Source organism: Maniola hyperantus, chromosome 15 (assembly GCF_902806685.2).
Source record: "Maniola hyperantus chromosome 15, iAphHyp1.2, whole genome shotgun sequence".
Taxonomy (NCBI): Eukaryota; Metazoa; Arthropoda; class Insecta; order Lepidoptera; family Nymphalidae; genus Maniola; species Maniola hyperantus.
This window is the reverse complement of record NC_048550.1, coordinates 2653185-2677264: the sequence shown is the minus strand read 5'-3', so window position 1 is coordinate 2677264 and position 24080 is coordinate 2653185. Positions and strand designations below refer to the sequence as shown.

At 35.4% G+C, this 24080-nt stretch overlaps 1 protein-coding gene across 7 annotated transcripts in view; it reads left to right on the top strand.

The window, feature by feature from the left end:
* LOC117988754 (calmodulin-like) overlaps nt 1–20061 on the top strand; it is a 178605-nt gene extending 158544 nt beyond the window's left edge. For 6 of the 7 annotated variants that reach the window (XM_069503582.1, XM_069503583.1, XM_069503581.1 and 3 more), the window contains 5 exons: nt 3136–3169; nt 4519–4620; nt 11880–12015; nt 12622–12770; nt 14190–20061. In XM_069503582.1, the coding sequence (XP_069359683.1) occupies nt 3136–3169; nt 4519–4620; nt 11880–12015; nt 12622–12770; nt 14190–14221 (453 nt within the window). In that variant the 3' untranslated portion in view covers nt 14222–20061. Of the gene's footprint in view, nt 1–1537; nt 2366–3135; nt 3170–4518; nt 4621–11879; nt 12016–12621; nt 12771–14189 lie in introns of those variants that run through there. The other variant, XM_034975933.2, reaches the window with a different exon arrangement.
* Nucleotides 20062–24080: the final 4019 nt, after the last annotated feature.

Genomic DNA, 24080 nt, shown 5'->3' with positions numbered 1-24080 from the left:
AAATTGGTCCATAAATAAGTGAGTACCAAAATACATAGGAAATATTTGTTATTTTACTATATTAATTATTGGTGTATTCAGAGAGATGTTACTATTAGAGTGTGCAATGTCTCCCAACACGTCCTCAACTCACTGGTGTCAATATTGACACCAGTCGCGCTTTTCGTCATTCAGAAAATTGATGTTGGATCTTGGATCGCATTTTTTAATTTTTAGTAATAATTATAAATAAATATCTATACCTACTAATATTTACATGCAAAAATGTGCCCGTCTACTACCTTTATCCGTATACTAATTATACTAATAATATGGTACCTACTAATATATTAATATTGTGCTAAGCCATTTGTGAATGTTTTAGATCTGTAATTACAGCCTAGAGATGGGCGGTTACTTTTTATTGCGGTAAATCAGATTTCCCACGTGATTGAAAAAGCTTAGTGACTTCGTTCTTGTAGGATTTATCCTACACGAACGAACGGGCATCAACTACTGTCTAACTACTAAGTAAATAATATTATCAATTGAAGTTTTAAGGGTTCTGTAACTGAAGAGTGCCAACGGAGCAGTCTCCGCTGTCCATCTGTCTGTTCGTCCGTCTGTCCACCCACGTATCTATTAGTCAAGTTGCTCATTCACCGAAATAGGTAGAAAGTTGAAATTTTCAGATAGTGTGTATTTCTATTGCCACTATAACAAAAAAAATCACAATAGCAACCATGCGAATTAAGAAAAATTGAAAAGTACATAGTGTTATATCTCGTACGATGCAATGGTACGGAACCCTTCGTGTGCGAGTCCGACTCTCACTTGACCAGCTTTTTAAAATACTTTTAAAATAGATAATATTGTATGAGTTTTGCTCCTCCATGACTATCTCAATGGGTGTATCCCTAATTTTCCCGCCAAATGTGACTGTTCCAAATGATTCCCACCGTGCCAAGATCACCGAGTTATCTGTCCGTTCTACAATGGCCACACGACGAATCATTTTAAATATCATAATTTTACTTCTATCTACGTCGTTGTTAAATATGTTGTTTTTTTTCGTTTTTGTGGCATTACAGATAAAGAGTATTGTATTTACTCATCTTAATTTTAAAGATTGTTTTAAAATTTAAGTTTTAATTTACGAACGATACCTATCTTTTTGTATATCATATTATATCTATTTTATGATAATCTAAACATACATGGTGACTTTTAGTCGCCTTACAAAAAGCAAACCAATTTATGTAAGTTTTGTATGTTATGTACCTACCTATTATACAAGTAAGTTTAGTAAGTATAAGCAAAAAACCGAAACACGTCGTGTACCTAATTTCTACAATCACTAGTGATATAAAAATAATAATTAAGTAATTGATCAAATGAATTGATAGCCTTTTTAGCTGATACGCTGATTTTCGTTAAATAAAGTAAAATAAAGAAAGTTTCTTGAGAATGTTGTATAATCTTGGCACCATTATATATAGTGTTGTGGTGCGTGTTTGTCGTTATAGCGCAAAAATCCAATTTAAATATAGAGTCTACATATTAACCGAGCTGTCACAGTCATTGTCGCCGCGCGTGTCAACGCTGACCTTTACTGCTTTAAAAAATAAATAAAACTCGTCGACAACAATAAAAAAATTAATCAGTGAGGCAAAGAGCACGTCTGTGTTCGATTTTTAAAAATCGAATCGTGTTTCTGTTGTTAAAAGTTAATAAAAGTGTCACAATGGAGTTATTGTAGGTGTTCGATTGTTGTTTGAATTGTGTTCAATTTTTAAATCGTGTTCGAAAAATATGCATTTGGAATTCATGTAAACAACAGTAAAATTGCTGATGGGAAATTCCGCGTTCCATTTTCAAGTGCTATCGTATTCAAACATTTGTTATGTTTGTAAACATTAAACAATAATACTGTAGCAATGGGATTAAAAATGTCCAATTGTTCATTAAATTTTTGAAACGTAGTCAATAAGCGTCCTCGTTCCATTTTCAAATGGATTCATTCGATGACCTAAACAAACCATACAAATTTTAGTGGAAAATTCATACAAGTTCGAACTTTTGTTTGGATTTTAAATCGCGGTTCGATGTCTGGAAACTCTGTTCCATTTTCAAGTGAAGTGCGTTCGAATTGAAAGTTGAAACTTTGGATTGTTTTCAAGCAAGCTTTGGAAAACTTTTGTGCGAGAGTATTGGAAAAAGTTTGCGTCGATAAAAGTTTAGGGGAAAACAGACTTTATGTTGTCAATGTAATTAAGTGTTGTTTTGATCAAAAATGGCGCAAACTGTGAAAGCAGATGACCGATATAATAAAGAATACAGGAGAATTCGTAGAGTTACTTCGGATTTGGCTACACGGCAATTTTCTGTTAGTATTAAATTGTATTTATTATATATTTTTATCTTAAAGGTTAGTCGTATTCCTTATTGCTGAGGTTCGTGCTCCGTTTTCTTTAATACCATGATGGTAGAAGACAGGAGTTCTCTTCTTTTTTTCTTCTCTTCCTTCTTCTCATACCATATTATCTCATACCTACTTACACAGCTCGACTAAGAGGAAGAGATTTGGACTCATAGGTTTTAGGTACAGTTATTATCAACAGTTTAACATGCTCTCCGGCAACGAGGCACAGAGGGAACGAAAAGACTGAATTTGGATTTTCAAATTCGGCCACCCATCCAGTTATTGAGTTAGGTCGACGTTGCTTAACAATCACAATTATTTGAAATTATATTTAAGAGAGACAAAAATAATGAGTTTTTGTAGCTCTTAGGGTCTATCTCAAAAACTGAACTAGTTAGGAATATGAAATTTCGGTATATATTAATATGTACCACATACAGCATACTGTATTTAAACAACAATTTATAATTTTTTCGGGTTTTTCTTTCACCCTTTGTTGCGGTGTGTAGCTCGGAAATGAAATATTTCTTGCACCCAAAATAATTATGTTGCTCATAATAATTATTATATGCGGAGCCCTAAAAAAGCGAGGCCCGACTCTCACTTGGCCGGTATTACTTAAAATACATAATTGTATGAGCTTTGCCTATCTGGAGTGTTATAATAAATAGGTATTATGTTTGTGAGACGTATATATTTACTGATTTGTTATTTTTGCTTTGTCGTTGTTTCAGTCAGAATATGGCCTTACGGAGGATCAAGTTGCAGGTACGTTAAAATTAAAACCAGTTTTGTATTTTTATTTATAGAACTAGCTAATGCTCGCGACTTCGTCCGCGTGGACTACACAAATTTCAAACCCTTGTTTCACCCCTTTAGGGGTTGAATTTTCAAAAATCCTTTCTTAGCGGATGCCTACGTCATAATAGCTATCTGCATGCCAAATTTCAGCCCGATCCGTCCAGTAGTTTGAGCTGTGCGTTGATAGATCAGTCAGTCAGTCAGTCAGTCAGTCAGTCAGTCAGTCAGTCACCTTTTCCTTTTATATATTTAGATTAAATAAATATGTCTCATGTTGGTGCTTTTATCCATAAAATAGAGGGTTAACAGAAGGTTCAATGCGACGTATCATTAACTTAATTTACTACATTTCATAAGCTCTGGAAAGGACACTGAATCTACAGAGTCGTTAAAAAGTAGATGATGCCCGCGACTTCGTTCGCGTGGATTTAGGTTTTGTGAAATCCCACGGGAACTCTTCGATTTTCCGGGATAAAAAGTAACCTATATCCGTCCCCGGGATGTAAGCTAACTCTGTACCAAATTTCATCAAAATTGTTTAAATTGTTGGGTCGTGAAAAGCTAGCAGACAGACAGACACACTTTCATATTTATATACAGGATGTAACCAGAACGCTAGCAAAAACTTAGCTTTATTGTTATACTACTTCCACAATCCAATACCAATACCATTTGCCTCATTTTGTAGTTTTAGTGATTTAGTATATTTTAAACTCGCATGTATAGCGTGCAAAACTCGGGTCAGTGCCCCGCCTACGACGTGGCATTGGCTACGAGTGCCTACTTACGCAACGGTCGTTGACCTCTAGGGTCAGTTAGATGTTTTATTAGCAATATATCGTAAACTTTTACAAAATGTAGGTTTTTTAGATTTTTTCAGTATCAGTAATCATCAGTAGTATTACCTGTTCTCATTTTTGTTAGCGTTCTGGTTACACCCTGTATTAGTACGGATAGGTAACTATGTGTTAGGGACCTATGTGTTCCCTAACTTGACTATATTGTAAATACCAACATAAAATAAATCGTGGCACCGATTCCGTTGCCTTTCTCTAAACTAAATTTAGAGTCTGCATCCTTTTCTTTTTAACAATGCTAAAAAGGGACAGAACATGAACTTCACATTTTAGTGCACGCTACAAATTTAAACAGTAGGCTCGCGACTGTGCGCTAAAATCACGGGTTTTACCATCTAAAAATTAAATTTAAAACTGTCAAACTGCGTCCGTCCTTTTCATATCACATTAGTAAGAAGAGGATGCGAATACTCTAAAATTAGGTTTTGCTCAGAATCAGTACCAAAGTCCCATTTTCAGAATTCAAAGAAGCTTTCATGCTGTTCGACAAGGACGAGGACGGGACGATCACGATGGCTGAACTCGGAGTCGTCATGAGATCTTTGGGACAGCGACCTTCGGGTAAGAACTCAATAATATTCACCTGACCGAATTTCGGCCACGGCAGCCAATCTCAACCAACTACGCATTGTGTTAAAAATCAACTCTTCCCCTCAACTGAGCACGGCTCTCCTCTCATGTCCTGGCTACATTAAGGGCCAAAAACGCATTGTTCCTCGGCATTTCCCGTTAAACGTTTTTAGCGGCGGAAATTATTCCGTTGTTAAAGGCGTTGTTAGGCATTGACGTTAACCTTAATGTAGCCGAACCAGAGTGAGAAGGGTCACGCTGGCCCAGTGCAGATTTGCAGATTTCACAACACTTTGAAAACATTATGGAGAACTGTCAGGCATGCAGGTTTCCTCACGATGTTTTTCTTTTACAGTTAAAGTAAGTTAATCTGGATCGAATCCCCGACCTCCGATTAGGAGGTGGACTAACCATTAGGCTATCACGGCTTAATAAAATAAAATGTACACACTGATGAATATAAAATAATTATTCACTTTTGATTTATGTGGATTGCAACCTCAAACCGCAACGCTGCGCTGCGCGGCCGCGGCCTGTGCGTTCTGCCAAATAACATCATAACGCTGAGTGAAAATACTAATAGGTTTTATTCACCGACTTCAAAACATGGAGGAGGTTCTCAATTCGACTGTATGTTTTTTTTGAATGTTTGCTACGCGATTACTCCTACCGATTTTGATCATTCTTTTTTTGTTTTGTAGGACATTATTTAGAGGTGGTCCCGTTTCAATTTGGCAAAGATCTGATAAATATCTTCGGAGATGGAGAACGGAACTCCTCAATGGATAAGAGTTAATTAACGAGATTAGTGTAATAGGTTTGTGAATGGTTTTTTACCAGGCATAGCATATTTTTAACCGACTTCAAAAAAGGAGTAGTTTCTCAATTCGACTGTATGTTTTTTTGTATGTTTGTTACGCGATCTCTCCGCCAAATATGAACCGATTTTGAAGATTCTTTTTTGTTTGGTAGGTCATACTTCAGCAGTGGTTCCATTTTAGTTTGGTGAATATCTTCGGAAATAGACAACAGAACTCCTGTATCCATCCAGAATGGATAAGATTAAATTGCTTGCGATCAGTGTAATAGCTTAGTAAACAGTAGGTTTGTCTTTGTAACCAGGTATGTCATATTTTAGTAACTACAATGGAGCCATGTGAAAAAAAAAAAAATTAGAAATAGCGACTTGAATAACGACAAACACTAAAAAATATAAAATAATTTAATTTATTGCCGTATATTTTATGTATAGAAGAGTTACAGTGGCTAATTCCGTTGTACACAATCTCTTAACTAAACTAAAATGGCACGTCTAAATCTACTGTTATCCCTTTCATAATGTTGCTTGCAGAAAAGGTTAGCACTAGATTTAGACCTGTTAATTTAGTTTAGTGTAGAGATTGTGTACAAGAGAATCGACCCCATTGTAGTTCTATAATAATATTTTTGGAGTCGGTTTTCATTTTTTTCTTGAAATTTCTTTATTTACTCAGATTCTTTTATGGATCTTCATTTCTGATGTCTATTAATTGTCCTAAAAATCCGGGCCAAGCTCTCTCTCTATCGCCCGCTGACTGACTCTAGCTTTCCTAATATGAGGTCCATACTCAATAGTCTAGCCGAGAGCATTAGGCTAATGTGTACAAGGCTATTTATCCGCTAAGCGTCGCATTCATTTATTCATCGCCCGGAGGCGATATTTGGACTCTCACCAATGAATAAATGAATACACGGGGCGCTAGACGTTTCAATTTGCGGCTCACGATGAATGGGTTTTCATGAATTTTTATCAAGCGCGACCAGCCTACGTTGACCCCTTTCATTATAGCGGCTTAATACACTTTTTTCCTTCTACATTTTAATATACGAGATGTCTCTTTTTCTTACGGTTTACCTATTCAGAAAATGTTTATATTTTTTTATACACGATAATATAGAAAAAGCTCTAACAGTATGAAGAAAAGATAACTTGTGTTTGCCGACCTATCTACTTGGTTATTTTAATTAATTTTTATGACATTTTAAAATGGCACCACGATGCTGTATGAAGAGGCACGAAATAGAAAATTGTGGAAGGATCGGAGGGAGGCCTTTGCCCAGACGTGGGACAGCACAGGCTGATTTAGATTAGATTAGATTAGATGCTGTATCTATCATCTTCCGGATTTTATTACCTACTAGCTTATACTCGTGATTTCGTCCGCGTGGACTACACAAATTTCAAACTCCTATTTCACTCCCTTAGGGGTTGAATTTTCAAAAATCCTCTCTTAGCGGATGCCTACGTCATAACAGCTATCTGCATGAAAATTTCCAGCCCGATTCGTCCAGTAGTTTAAGCCGTGCGTTGATAGATCAGTCAGTCAGTCTTTTATATATTTAGAATTTTCCATTCGAAATCTGTTAAACAGATGGACCGTGAAAAGGTAACATACAGACAGACACATTTTCGCATATTAGTATGGATAGTACGTAAGGATCATTATCATTTCAACCCATGGGGTATAATAATATCCTTCCTAGGATCTAGTGTAGAGTCACCTTAATATAGTTCATTTAACACTGGTCAGTTTTTACTTATCCGGATAGGTAGAATCCATTGTCCAAAACAACATTACGTAATACGGAATAATAGCCAGCTCTTTATGACCTACCCTGGAAATTAAACTCTACCTATGTGAATCCGGCATTATTTATGGGATGGGCCAGCTTATATGGTTAGTGTAAAGGGTTAGGTACACTATCGACGAGTCGCCCGACATAATTTTGAATATGTATGAAGTATGAGCACGCGGTTTCCGATGCAAAATAAATAATAACAAGTAATGATATTTAGGGTTTCGTACCGCAAAAGGAAAAAAGGAACCCTTATAGGATCACTTTGTTGACTGTCTGTCCGTCTGTCCGTCGTGTCTGTCAAGAAGACCATCAGGAGATATGGTAGATAGGTAGGTCTTATAGTACAAGTAAAGGAATAAATCCGAAAACCGTGAATTTGTCACACACAAAAAAAAATTCAAATGTGTTCATGAACAAATAAAATTTGTATTTTCAATTGAATTGTACTCGAGCTGTCAGTTGCTCACAGTCCGCCAATTATTTATATTACAAACAATTCTACGCAAACACTCTGAACTTTCTTACAACCCTATTGTGGGTAACTTACAACGGAGATCTTACATGGTGTGCACTTACCTATAGACCTCGTCAAACCGCTATTGCGAATCGCCATTATTATCACTTTAGTTGTTCATTGTATAACCATATCAATAAAATCCTACACATATATCCCCTAACTGCGGCGAGAGTTAAAAAGATATGTACTAAATGGCTTTTAACTCTTTCTTACGATCAATCAGAACAACTTACACACACACACACACACACACACACACACACACACACACACACACACACACACACACACACACACACGCGCGCGCGCGCGCGCACTCATATTGTCATATTGTTTGAGGAGGGCGATGATCACTGCAACACAGTGTAAACTTCTGCAGGATCATCGTTCCCAGCTGTTATTGTTTGTGAAATTATTGTGTGAAAAATAAAGATTATTTATTATTATTATTATTAATTGTCATAGTAAGATAACTATATAACCCTTTCATATGATTAGCCCACTTGGTAAATTGAAAATATTAATGTTGGTTCACGAACACATTTTTTTTCTATGAATTAACCAGAAATTCACGGTTTTCGGATTAATTTTTTTATTTATGTTAAAAGACCTACCTACCTACAAAATTTCATGATTCTAGGTCAACGGGAAGTACCCTATAGGTTTTCTTGACAGACAGACTATGTCGTCTTCGGGATACAAGCTATCTCTGTACCATGTTTCGTCAAAATCGGTTAATCGAATGTTAATCGAAAAGCTAACAAACAAACAGGCACACTTTCGCAACTATACGTAATATTAACATGGATTAAAGCAATTAGTGTGTGCTTCCTCAACAAGAAAAAAATAATTATTAAAAACAAAAAGTCTCTAATGAGCTTTTTTCGGTGCGCTTAAATAAACGGCTGGCGGTAACAGTATTCTGTTTTTTATTGTCGTGAACGAGGCAATTTAGGAGATGGGTAGTCATTGAAATAATACTACCTTTTTATGTACGTACCTACATATTAGCATATTGATAATGCCATAGTTTAGTAATTTCATAACACAGAGAATAATTCAACCTCAATAGTGCGCATACCTATACCTACAAGGTTTTGCATGAAAACGAAACGTTTTTTACTGTCGTGAACGGAGCAATTTAGAAGATGGGTAGTCATTGAAATAATAATACCTTTTTATGAACTAACCTACATATTAGCATATTGGTAATGCCATAGTTTAGTAATTTCATAACAGAGAATTCAACCTCACGAGTGCGCATATATCTACAAGATTTTGTATGAAAACAAAATCGTAAAGACTCAAAAGTCACTTAATCAAGACAATGTGTGGAATGAGGGTCCTACCGAACGGGCGTGGGCCGACTTTTATGCTAAGCAACTGCCTAAGCTTGGCGATTGCGGATGTCCGGCTACTAGGCGTCTATAGCTGGTGGTCTGTGCTTCATAATATTTGCCTGGTAATAGAATAGTATAGCCGTGATAGCCTAGTTGTTAAGACGTCTTCTATTAGGGAGGTCGGAGGTTCGATCCCGGGCACGCACTTGTAACTTTTCGGAGTTACGTGAGTTTAAAGCAATTAAAAATATCACGGTGAAGAAAACATCGCGAGGAAACCTGCATGCCTGAGAGTTCTTTATAATGTTCTCAAACTTCAAAGATGTTTAAAGACTGACGATTTTCAGCGTGGCAGACTATGGCCTAAGCACCAGAAAAGCCACAGAAGAAAAACTTGCTGAATTTTAAACTAACTCCAACGAGCCCCAGTCCCTAGAACAAAAACGTTGTTTTGCTCTGCAATATAAATAGGATAAATACATACGAGTATGTGCCAAACCTGCTAGGCAAAATATTCGAGAAAAAATCGGGTCTAGAAATCAAGGTTTTCTTTCGCAGAATAACTGTTACTTACTTGAAATTAATTTGTTTAAAAAAGTTTGAACACAAAAGAAAAATAATATTACTGAAACAAAAAACCGGAACTTAGTCAGAACACGCATAAGGGCCTTTGTGCACACATCCGTATCCGTGATTCTTCGATGTGGCTGTCATACAAATACTACATTCAGTACTGGGCGCGTTTGGAACCCTCGTAGCTTTAGTTTTAAGTTCGCGTAAAAATTATCACCACTATATCATCATCTTACAAATGCAAACCAACTAACAAAAAGCGTAATTTTTTTACCTACTTTGAATAAACGTTTTGACTGTGACTCGATTCGTATTTTTTTCACGAATCCGTCAAATCACAGATGAGTGCACAAAGGCCCTAAGACGAGGTTCCGTAGCCATGAAGTTGGTAAAAATGCAGCTATTATTTCATAAACGGTAGTTTTTGTTCAAAAACTTCCTGAGAAACCTAATAAATGATTATATTTTATTCAAGGTATCACTCGAGGGGGTTATAAATAAAATAAAATAAAAATAAAAAAGCCTTTTATTTCTTCTCTTTACAATAATATTATGGAATTAATTAAATAAAACTTAAAATACTAGACGTTAACATAAAATAATAATTTAAATTTAGTACTATGCTTATTTTTATGAAGAACCCTCTTCAGGTCAAGGCCTCCTCCAGAGAAACCCACTTTACCCTGTCTTTAGCTTTGAGCATCCAGTTTGGTCCCGCCACTTTTTTGATGTCGTCGTCCCAACGATAATGCGGCCTTCCTCTCTACTACGTGTGCCTTTTGGTCCTGGCCAGCTCGTTACTCTCACTGTCCACCGGTTGTCCGTGAGTCTAGCAACATGGCCGGCCCATTTCCATTTCGATTTCATTGTATAGGAAAGTGCGTCAGTTAGTTGGGTCTGTTTCCTGATGACACAATGACGAATTTTATGAATCCTCTTTATTTTCAGTATACTTCGTTCCATTGCTCTTTGACAAGATGTTATCATTCTTCTTATTTTGTCTGTAAACTTCCAGGTTTGGCAGCCATACGTTAGCGTGGGCAATACACATGTATTCATAATTTTACTTTTGATATACATTGGCATTTTACTTTTTAATATTTCTTTTAGGCTCCAGTATTTATTCCAAGCAAATTTAATTCTTCGTTCTAACTCTTCTTCGTTATTATTATAGCCGAAAGAGATTTGTTTTCCCAAATAAATATATTTCTGGACATACTCTATGCGTATGTTTTCTATCGTTATGGGAACTTCTCTACCGTTTGTCATTAGTTTTGATTTGTCGAAGTTTATTTCCAGTCCTGCCTTTCTGCTCGCCTTGCTCAAGGAGTCCAACATATATTTCATTTGAGCGCTACTTTCTGAGAAGACTGCTATATCGTCGGCGAATCTCAGGTGGTTGAGGTACTTATCCTGAATATATATACCCAACTTTTCCCACTTCAATGAACTAAGGACTGTCTCTAGCACGGCTATAAAGATTTTTGGAGACAACGGGTCTCCCTGTTTAACTCCTCGGTTGATGGGGATAGGTGGGCCCGTTGATTCTAGCCGGATCTTACTGGTACTGTTTTCATAGAGGTATTTTATTATTGTAATATATTTTTGGTCTATATTTAGTGCTTGTAGCGACTTCCATATGACTTGATGTTTCAAACTGTCGAAAGCTTTTTGATAATCAATAAAAGCTATATATAGAGTTTTCCGATATTCTGAAAATTTTTCTATTAATAGGTCCACAGTGTGTATATTATCAATTGTTGAAAATCCTGATCTAAAGCCTGCTTGTTCAATTGGCTGGTTCAACTCTATGTATTCCTTAATTCTTTTCTCTATTATCTCATAAAACTTGGATAACCAGCCTGAAAAACTCTACCAAGGTGGTTCAAAATCGCAAAGAAATTCTCAAATTAGCGACAGCTTTTTACAAAGACCTATATAGCGAAAGAAACACAAATGACGCCAAGAGCGAGAACAATGAAACCAACTATGTAGAGACATGGAGCAACCAACACATTCCTTTTGACGAAATTGAAGTTTTGAATGCAATTAAACGGTTAAAAAATGACAAGAGTCCAGAATCTTTATTCCATATAGGCCAACTTGTAACACTATACTACGTCAAGACTACCATCGATTCAGAAAACAAATCCCACTGAGAAGAGCCGGCAAGCAACTCAGCAGTAAATTATGCTTTACAGAGACTGAACTGCGAGACATGGTGAAGGAAGTAGATCAAGACGGCAACGGTACCATCGAATTCAACGAGTTCCTTCAGATGATGTCGAAGAAAATGCGCGGAGCGGACGGCGAAGACGAGCTTAGAGAGGCTTTCAGGTAAATACTTACTCATAAAAGAAAAACATATTATATTGACTGACTGACTAACTGATCTATCAACGCACACCACCACTCAAACCGCTGGACGGATCGAGCTGAAATTTGACATGGCATTTTTGCTTGGGTATAGTTAAAAGGGTTGGAAGACCAAGTGTACATACGACATCAAGCGAGTCGCAGGGAGCCGCTAAATTCAGGCGGCGCAAGACCGTGGTGTGTGGAAGTCCCTAAAAGAAACCTATCTCCAGCAATGGACGTCTATCGGTTGATGATGATGATGATATCTAAATATATAAAAGGAAAAGGTGACTGACTGACTAGCTGACGGACTGATCTATCAACGCACAGCTCAAACTACTGGACGGATCGGGCTGAGGCATGCAGATAGCTATTATGACGTAGGCATCCGCTAAGCAAGAATTTTTGAAAATTCAACCCCTAAGGGAGTGAAATATGGGTTTGAAGTTTGTGTAGTCCACATGGACAAAGTCGCGAGCATAAGCTAGTTATTTAACAAATACCTTAATAATTTAAGTCCGATAAACAAGAAATAGGTTTTTTTTGTTAAGTTTCTATTTTAAGAAGACCTTTATAAAATTTCAGGGTATTTGACAAAAACAACGACGGACTTATATCGTCTGTGGAGCTTAGACACGTGATGACGAACTTGGGGGAGCGACTGAGCGAAGAAGAAGTTGATGACATGATCCGCGAAGCAGACCTTGATGGCGATGGCATGGTCAACTACGATGGTAATGTCTTTGTCACCTTTATTTATAATATTGGTATGACAAACTTGGGGGAAAAAAGCCGTGGTAACCTAGTGGTTAGGGCGTCCACCTTCCAATCGGAGGTCGGAGGTTCGATCCCGGGCACGCACCTCTAACTTTTCGAAGTTATGTGCGTTTTTAAGTAATTAAAATATCACTTGCTTTAACGGTGAAGGAAAACATCGTGAGGAAACCATCTTGCCTGAGAGTTCTCCATAATGTTCTCAAAGGTGTGTGAAGTCTGCCAATCCGCACTTGGCCAGCGTGGTAGACTATGGCCAAAACCCTTCTCACTCTGAGAGGAGACCCGTGCTCTGTAGTGAGCCGGCGATGGGTTGATTATGAAACTTGGGGGAGCGACTGAGTGAAGACGAAGTTGATGACATGATCCGCGAAGCAGACCTTGATGGCGATGGCATGGTCAACTACGATGGTAATGTCTTTGTCACCTTCATGTGTAATTTTGGTATGACAAACTTGGGGGAGCGACTGAGCGAAGAAGAAGTTGATGACATGATCTTCATGACCTTGATGGCGATGGCATGGTCAACTACGATGGTAATGTCTTTGTCACCTTCATGTGTAATTTTGGTATGACAAACTTGGGGGAGCGACTGAGCGAAGAAGAAGTTGATGACATGATCTTCATGACCTCGATGGCGATGGCATGGTCAACTACGATGGTAATGTCTTTGTTACCTTCATGTATAATTTTGGTATGACAAACTTGGGGGAGCGACTGAACGAAGAAGAAGTTGATGACATGATCCGCGAACCAGACCTTGATGGCGCTATCATGGTCAACTACAATGGTAATATCTTTTTTACTTTCATTTATAATTTAGTATGACAAACTTGGGGGTGCGACTGAGCGAAGAAGAAGTTGATGATAATATGGTCCTCGATGCAGACCTTGGTGGCGATGGCATGGTCAACTACGATGGTAATGGCTTTGTCACCGACATGCCTGATGGAGCGAATGAGTAAAAAATACGTTAATTCGTGATGAAAAAGTTGACCGGCGCGGGCATGGCCAACTATGATGGTGAGCTCTTTGCTACTTTAGTTTGATTATTGGCTTTAGACGCTGGAGCCTAGATATGTGATGAACTTGGGAGAGCGACTAAGCGTCAAGAAGATGACATGCTTGGTGAAACAGACCTTGACGATGGCATGGTAAGCTACGATGGTGAGCTCTTTATAGTTGGTTGGTGTTGAAAAGTTTTATTGACTTATATCATCGTTGGAGTCACGTGATGACAAATCTAGAGGAGCGGTCGAACGAAGAAAAAGTTGATGACATAATCCGCGTAGCAGACCTCGGCGATGGCATGGTCAACTTCGATGGCTTACAAAATAGTATCGATATTCACTGTTAATTTTTACCATTTTTTTTTTCAGAGTTCGTAACAATACTGACGTCGAAAAACTAGTATGCAGAGCAAAGGCCGAGGAGAGATCGCCCCCCACCGCGGCAATGTCCCTACTCGGACCTCACCAGGTTCGGGGGCAAAGAAACTCTTATATAGTTGCCATGACAACGGCCAGTGTTTACGTGTGGATAGTGGATACGATGTACACTTTGTGGGAGTGTGTACACACCCTTATAGGTGCGTATGGAACAAGCCTAATGTCTCCCAACGAATTGTAAACGTGCGGTATGAACGGCCTTCGCATAGTGATTGGTACAGTTTGGTACAATTTTATATCGAAAAAGTGATATCTTGTACCTTTTATGTATACATTTTTTGTTTTGCCTACTGTATTAATATTGTTATATGTATGTTTTGTGATATTATATTTTATTCTGAAATTATTATAAAATATTTTATGACAATACCTACTGTAATTTACATTTGCGCTTGATGACTATAGTGTTGTTCTGATGGACTTCTCACTATCGATAAACAGCCATGGTATTTTATCGATGATCATAACTGCACAGTAATAATATTATACCTAGCAGACCAAATGCATAATTGCTTTACTGAATAAAAAACAATATAATATAATCTGTTGATTTTAGTTTTAGAATTGCTAGCTGATGAGCTGTGTAATTTAAATTTATGTTAATAATAATATTTTTTTAAAGATTTGGCGTTGCATTGATATAGTATCAGACTTATTTATAAAAATTATGTCGTGGTTGCAAGAGTGACTGTATAATCTTGTAAAAATCCATCAATATTTTCAAGCAGTTTGTATGCCCATCTGTAAATACTGCAGGGGTGATTGATAAATTCTGATAATATTATATTATTTATGAACGGACTTTGAAATATCGCATGTACTTTTGTACGCGCGTCACTAGTGAAACTTCTATGCCTGTTTGACGAGTTTGCGTTTTATATATCGATATTCTAATAAATGTGTAAAATGCATGACAACGTTTCATTAAAAATAAGAATAAATTATACCGATTCAAAATAATGACGTTAAGATATATTTAGTTTTAGAATAAAAGATTGTTACGCTAATAAATTAAATAACTCGTCAAAACGGCTATAAAAGTTTCACATTAACATATTAATATATTAGATGTATATGATATGTAGGAGAAAACTTTAACGTTTTTGATGTAAATGAGGTTTTAATAAAGACAATGCATAGTCAAAAAACGTAGCTAAAATGATTAAATTTCTTAATGAGAATAGGACCAATCGTCATGATATTTATTTTTTTCTTATAAATGTCTATTTAACAAAAATTTAATAAGGAGTGAAATCATTCCATTAATATACGCATGCGAAAAAGACGTGATTTTTTTGTCGATATCAGCTAACCAAAAAAAAAACATACACTACAACACTATTTAATAATTAAAATTATTGATAAAAACAATATTACCTAGTAGGTCTGGTACGCGACAGGTCGAGATGGCAGTCGGGAGGGAAAGCCCCGCACACCCGCACAGCCCCCGTGCTAGCCCGGTGCGGGCGAGCGCGGATAACGTGCAGGTGTGCGGGGGTTCCCTCCGTCTCATACCCCGATTGCCATCTCAACCTATCGCGTACTTATACATATTAACGTGGATTACTTACAAAATAGTCACCTAGTCTTATTCTCATAATATGAAACGTTGAATTAATCAATAGGCCAGGAGCTAGTGACAGAAAAGTATAAAATTATTACGAACTAGCTTCTGATCTAAACAATAAAATCAACAATTATTTATTAGTACTGGAATATAAAATGAGAGGAACTAAAACTTAATAGTAATTAAAAAATCGCGCGACTAAAACTTTTGATATGGAGCTTAGAATTAAAAATCACGAATATTCCATGTTGTAGAATGTAACATATTGACAAAAGTGTAGGTATGGAATGGGTATAGATAGTAAAGACTCTCTTAAATATAGGTTCAAAAATCCGACCGGAATACCGAAAAAATAATGAGCCGACCCATGTAGGTATTAATAATGGAATTGTTTAATAAGACACATTAACCCTATTCTTGGCAGTGTGCATTGTAACATTGAGAATTTATGAAATCAAAATGAATGTAATGGAATGATATCGGTATGGTATCTTATAAAATATACTAAGAACAAATCTTGGTGTATGGAATAGACATAATAAAATGAAATTCAAAAATTCTGGTCGGAATTTTAAAGTTTGTTACTAAACTGAACTGATTAACGCCTTGTCGCATACGAGAAGACGTTAATCAGTTCAGTAATAATGCCGGATGCGACGAAATTTTCGCGTTGCGTTATCGCATCGCATTACGGTGAAATGTCCTTTTTGCGATGCGGTATCGCACAACAGTATTGTGTAAGCGTCCTAATAGGACTGCCACTACCAAAAATAAAAGAGAGATACTCTAAGAACCCAAGAACAATTTATGGGGGGTGTTTATACAACACATTTAAACCGTTTGACGTAGTTTTGGTCTCAATCATGACAATATATTGTCGATCTGTGATTTTTGAGGAAATCGTTCTTGGGCTCTTAGATTAATAGATTAAAGAAAATCGGTTGTGTCCACATTTTATAACCGTAACCTAGCATACTATGTGTAAATGTATGGATTATAGAATACGTAGAAACTAATTGTCTAGTTTAAAATGACGCACTTTAATACAGTTTTTTCTTCAGATACCTTTCAGTTACCTTATAGCTTTTATTTTTCATAGCAAAAGAAAACAACCTGAAATAATCTTATAAAAACTTATACTAAATGAAATCATGATATTAGATTATAATTTTAAAATTTATTTTATTGTTATTATTATCATAAAAGGCATTACAGTACAACTGCCCTCGTGTGCTAATAAGTAATAATATCTAAAAATATTGTTATTAAAAAATATTGTTGCGTTATTTTGCACTAGATAAAAATAATATTAGAAGTGTTTGTGTAAATTTAGAATGTGTAATGGTTTTCGTTAGTCTTCCAATCAGCGAAGGTTGACTGAAAAATGGTACATAATTGTAAAGTTCATTAATATAACTAATTAAAAAATAGTAATATTGAGTGTGCAAACAATTCTGCTATTTTTGGGGTGTCAGGCGCACTATTTTCTGTATTTAACCAAAAATATGACTGATGATAATAACTATTATTTAATTTTAATAAATAAATTTATTAAAAACTTTCTCCGTGTTATACTGTTTTAGTTAATTTCTAAATTCTAACTAAATAAATGCCTACATTAATGGTTCTAATATTATTAGACACTACAATTATAAATATACTTACTTAAATTACTATATTTTTTCACAAATAAGACAAAAAGGAACCTTTTAAATAAATCATTCGTAAAAGACGTAATCTAATCGAATCTAAAACATATTTTAAGTAGATCAATGATTTGATTGGCGTTACAAATGAAAATCTCTGAAAGGACTGAAATCGGAATATTAAGCTGTAGAGTTTCAGTCGTTTTCTTGCTAAGTAAAAATCTTGATGTAAATTATCTACGTAAAAATACCAATTTATATAAATACATAATAACATAAAATGGGGTAAATAATAACAAATAAACATTCTAAGTTCACAAATACCTAAAACGTTTGATTGCCTTCAATAATCCAAAAATAATTCAAAATTATGGCCAATACGAGCGAAAGAAATATTTTAACGTATGTTACTTAGAAGTTTTGAAATCATTTAATTTTGCTAAATGTGAGTAGTAAATGGTCGTACATATAAAGATGGTCCCTTTCACATTTTGCCATTTATGTATGGCGTGCAAAATATGTGGTACTTACAATAAAAATAAATTTAAGAAAAGAACAAATAGAAATGACCACGACAGTAAAATTTTAAAAATGGTTACACTACTTCCTTAATTTTAATCTTATAGTTACATTATCAAAATGTCATAATTCAAAGTAATAATAATTTATGTCAAATCCCACAGTTATCCAAAAAATCCTTAACACTATAATAATTTTAATTTATTTAAGGTTAATAACTGCTCTTTATATAAAAAGTTATAAAATATGTTGTGACGATTAATATTGTTATAAATTATTCAAAATAATTTTATTATTATCCTAATAGAAAAGTTGTTGCGTTATTTTTTTTATTGTAAATTAGCTAAGCGTAATGTATATTTTAACTATATTTATGCAAATTCTACGCATAGTTACAATAAAATGTTTAAACATTTAAAAATACAATTTATTATCATGCCGCAAAATATATATTATCTATAAATAAATGTTATATTATAGTTAAGTTACTTAATTTGGTCTACCACAAAAGTTTTAAAAGACATAACAATATCTGCAACAAAATTATATCATTTGTGCATATACAATAAAGACAATAAAACTCAAAAAAAAATTAAAATGTTCAAGTCAATTTTACAAGTACAGCAAATGAAACATAATAATATACCTATTTCTGGAATTCATTTAATGAAACTATCTACTCGTAATTCGTAAACACACTGCGCATATCACGAGCAATAAATAAATTAAGTAAAAATTTTATTTATAAAATAAATTATAATCCTAAAGAATATTTACGTAAAGTTTATATTATTAGTTTATAAATTATTTTTCTATATCTGTATTGCTTATAAAGATAGACATATTATTCATATTTTAAAATATTGTAAATTCAAAACAATAATACCTTAGATATTGAAAATTACCGACAACACTACAGAGTACCTACCTAATGAATTAATGTGATGTAAATTATAATTATTGAGCACAAAATTGATTTTGCGACGGTACCAGAACTATAATATGCTACGAGTACGACTATGTCATATTATAACGTATTTGCTAGTTTTTTAATTCAGGAGTTTATCCAACGGCCTCTTGAACTATAGGTACGTACCTAATACGTATCTATTATGATTCAGTGTTGTTAAAAAAATAAAATCTTCTTTTTTTTAATCCTTCATCATCACAAGCTCCACCCATCACCTGCTTACTAAGTACGGGTCCCTTTTTAAAATGAGTAGGCCATGGTACACCACGCTGGCCATGTACGGAGAGGCAGGAATACTAATAATAATGTACTTTAGTCTAGCCATGAAATACGAGTAATAAAATGAAAAAAAAAATCGATTCAGAGGTTTGATTGTCAACGAAAAAGATATTAATTTGGTAATTGCTTTAATTGCGAAAGTGTCTGTCTGTCTGCTGCCAATTTTTTTTCAAAATTAGTTCAATTTTGATAAAATTTGGCACAAAGGTCGCTTACATCCTAGGATACGTTTATTCCGGACAATAAGAAACATATTAAACTAGATGACGCCCGCGACTTCGTGGATTTAAGTTTTTAAGAATCCCGTGGGAACTCTTTGATTTTCCGGTAAAAAAGTAGCTTATATGACCTTCCCCGGGATGCAAGCTATCTCTCTACCAAATTTCGTTTAAATAGGTTAAGCGGAAAGAGGTGAAAAGCTAGCAGACAGACAGACAAACAGACCGATATACCTACTTTCGCATTTATAGTATTAATATGGATTAGTATGGATATGATATTATATTATATAATTTATGATGCTTTAAATATGAAAAAAACTAATTTTGTTAAACAATCCTATTACTTACCAAATTATTTTTTAAATAATTTTTTTTAATTTTATTATTTTAGTTTTTTCTACAAAATTTAAAAGACAAGTCGTTGAGTGTGTGCGGAAAACTTTTTTTTATTTTTATTTTAACGAAATGTTACTGCGAATTACTAACTGAACATAAAATACTTGTATCTAATTGTAATACGCGATGTAGATTGATGTACTTACTAGAATATACAAGCTTGGTATGAAAAAACATTTTAATAAAATTGATATTATGTGATTAATTGTTGTGGTTTTACTTATTTAGCTTTATCTATTTCAATATACTTATGGTTTCATAGTAAAAAACAGAGAGCATTTATTTGTTCAGTTTGTCAGACCATCTGCCAGCCATTTAAAAAAAACCGGCCAAGTGAGAGTCAGGCTCGCGCAACGACGGTTCCGTACTACAGTCATATTTTTTCGACATTTTGCACGATAATTCAAAATCAATAATGCATAAAAAGAAATAAAAATCTGTTTTAGAATGCACAGCTGTGAAGACCTTTCATATGATATAGTTATATTACTTCGAAAATTAAAAATACTAATTTTATTATTAGTTCATGACCACAATTTAATTTTTTTTGTGAGATGTAACCACAAATTCACGGTTTTTAGATTTTTCCCCGAATATCAGCTATAAGACCTACTTACCTGCCAAATTTCATGATTCTAGGTCAACGGGAAGTACCCTGTAGGTGACTTGACAGACCGACAGACAGACAGACAGACAACAAAGTGATCCTATAAGGGTTCCGTTTTTCCTTTTGAGGTACGGAACCCTAAAAATAAACATCTCTATTGGTACCTAAAGTTTATTTAGCACAGTTACTTACCCTACCTACAGTGGCGTGCACAGGGTTCGAAGCCAGGGTAGGCATTAGTTAGGTAGGAACCTGTTTACTGGCAGGTCATAATGAAAAATATGCATTGAGCTATACAACTGGGGTAAGCAGTGCATTTATGCCTCTATGACCTGCACGCCACTGCCTACCTACCTTACATATACCTATCTTAGTGTTTCTTAGTTTGCTTAAAATATAAACCAATCGCAGCTAATTTTTTTTGGAAAAACGCGTGGTAAACCCCACGAGCGACGACGTCTCAACACAAGCTGAGTGGCCTACCTGTTCGAAGTGTTGCACTGCTGTACAGGACGATATTGCCTACACCATGTATAATATGATACCTCGAATGTTTATTCGAGGTAGAATACAATAGTATTCTATTCTACGTATAAATAACGTAACTAATTAGACAATGGCCCCGATTCTCTAGTCTCTCTCTAAACTAAATTTAGAGTATCTGCATCCTTTTCTTTTTACTAATGCTAAAAAAGGAACGGAACATGACTTTCAGACAGTTTTAAATTTAATTTTTAGATGTTAAAACCCGTGATTTTAGCGCGCAGTCGGGAACCTACTGTTTAAATTTCTATTGTGCACTAAAATTTAGAGTCTTTTAATGTGAAAGTCATGTTCCGTTCCTTTTTTAGCATTGTTATAAAGAAAAGGATGCAGATACTCTAAACTTAGTTTAGAGAAAGACAAAGGAATCGGTGCCCAGTAATTAAGATTGTTATATTTTGTAGGTTAATTACGTTAATATAAAGATTACCTTTATTACTGAAGTGTAATCCAAGCAGGTACCTGACGTGTAGATCAATGTTTATTTACTTAATAAAACTTCAGGCATTGCAATAAAATAATTAACGTCGGAGTTAATCTTGTAACTCTGAGCTCTGTAAGGTTACAAGTTTTTTTTTCATAAGCATGAAGTGTGAAGTGTGAATTACTGTCATGATGGTAGCAGTTTCGAAAAGAGACGGTTGTATAAGCCGACCGAAATATCTGCGAACCTGGCTTAGTGACGTCATGCAACGCGCTCGCGTTGGCACCGGGCACCGCCACACGAGTAGATATCCCTACAGAGGGGAAGCTTCCTAATACCGTTAAAAATTTTATACATATTCTTATAGGATTGTCACCTGTTCCAAGTGAAAAAAAATATACTATATATAAGTCCCGCAAATTGCTAATGCGTGCGGACGCCATTTTAGTGACGTCATCACTAGACTTACCTACTTCAGTAGATTTCTTGGGTACATAAAAAAAGAAATATCCTGATTTTTTCTAGACGAACTGAAACATACTGAACAATGGTTAGGCATTTTTGTTTAACCACATTACTTAAATCTATAATAAGTCAATTTTTTGTACAATTTACACGTAGGTAACTAATTCGGAAGTAATACATAATAATATTCTCGCTAAGTAGGTACCTATCAATTGAATGCGGCACGACCCACAGTCCTGCCGTTCGCCAACTGGGCGCACACGGAGCGTCCGTGACACGTCGCGGTGTGCGTGAGCAGCGCTATGAGTGAGTGTACCTACAGCCAGCCGCTTGTATGAAGCTTCCTCTCTGGTCCTACTCTGTGGCACCGGTACTGGATAGACGAAAACGGGCGAGTTGCGGGAGAGCGCATTCCAGCGTTGTTCGTAGATATTTCCGCTAGGTAGGTATTTCTAAGTCTGATATATTTTGAATTCGCGGCGCAAGACTAGCGTGTGGAAGTCCCTACAAGCAACTTACCTCCAGCAGTGGACGTCTATCGGTTGATGAAACTATTTAGTAGATCCTCTCAGTCAGTTTTTTGTACTTTACATTAACAAAATACTATACTTAATTAAAAAGCTTTAAATCTAACTAAAACTAAATAATATTACCTATTTTACTATTAGTAATATTATCGAATTTATTGCATTTTTCTGTAGTCTCTTAGCCTCTATCTAACTCATTATTGTAGGATCAACATTGGCATTAATTAAATGAGCGTGTTTCTTAGACTATAACAGTGACGTCACGCTCACGGACCAATAGAATGCCGTGAGGAGCACACGCCTATCACGCGTCATGCGCCTGTGTTGTGGTTCTCTAATATTGATAGCTAGAATATTATGGAGGAAGACTTTTTTTAGGGTTCCGTAGCCGAATGGCAAAAAACGGAACCCTTATAGATTCGTCATGTCTGTATGTCTGTTGTGTGCATGTCACAGCCACTTTTTTCCGAAACTATAAGAGCTATACTGTTGAAACTTGGTAAGTAGATGTATTCTGTGAACCGCATTAAGATTTTCAAACAAAAATAGAAAAAAAAACAATAAGTTTATGGGTTCCCTTAGAACTGAAACTCAAAAAGTTTTTTTCATCAAACCCATATGTGTGGAGATTGGATAGGTCTTCAAAAATGATATTGAGGTTTCTAATATAATTTTTTTTTAAACTGAATAGTTTGCGCGCGAGACACTTCTAAAGTGGTAAAATGTGTGTGTGTGTGTGTGTGTGTGTGTGTGTACCCCCACGGATCCCCCTGTAACTTCTAAAATAAGAGAATGATAAAACTAAAAAAATATAATGATGTACTTACCTACATTACCATGCAAACTTCCACCGAAAATTGTTTTGAACGAGATCTAGTAAGTAGTTTTTGATGTATCGTTCAAAATGTCGATAAAATACGATTGTAGTACGAAACCCTCAGTGCGCGAGTCTGATTCGCACTTGGCCGGTTTTTTAATCATTAAAAAGCCAATCCCTCACTAAGCAACATAATAAATTATTAATTATAAACAACGAAGGCACGGGCCGTGCTAAAAAGATAAGCGTTGATTAAACACTTAAAATTTTCAAGTCAAATACACTGTTGGTGTTATCAACTATTTAGAATATTTTAATAACAATTAACATTATCAAATTCTTATCTGTATCAGAACTTGAGAATCCTCAGAAGTTGTTTCGATAGTGTTAGATATTATATAATAAACTAGCTGATGCTGATATAAGTTTTTTTAAATCCCGTAGAAACTCTTCAATCTTTAAAAAAAAAAAAAAAAAAAAAAAATAATCCAGCATAATAGTAATCCAGGGCCTCTATCTCAAATCAAAATTTGGGGCAAATACTTACTGTCTTAGTCTTGGGCGCCCCTAAACCCTGCGCTTCACTCAGGGTTCTAGATTCAACACCTGCAGGCAGGCAGCCGGCCTAAAGGTTTTGTGCAATATTGGTCAGTACGTGAGAGCATTTTCTATCTTTCATTCAATAATATGAGCCTCGTAATAATTGGAACAAGGGAACTGACCGATTATGATGTAATTCATTGAATAGAACTACAATGGCAACTGATAACAATATGTTCCATTGAGGTCAGTACGCGACCCTAGTTAGAGTCCAAACTTCAAAAAGTAAAACTGACAAGCC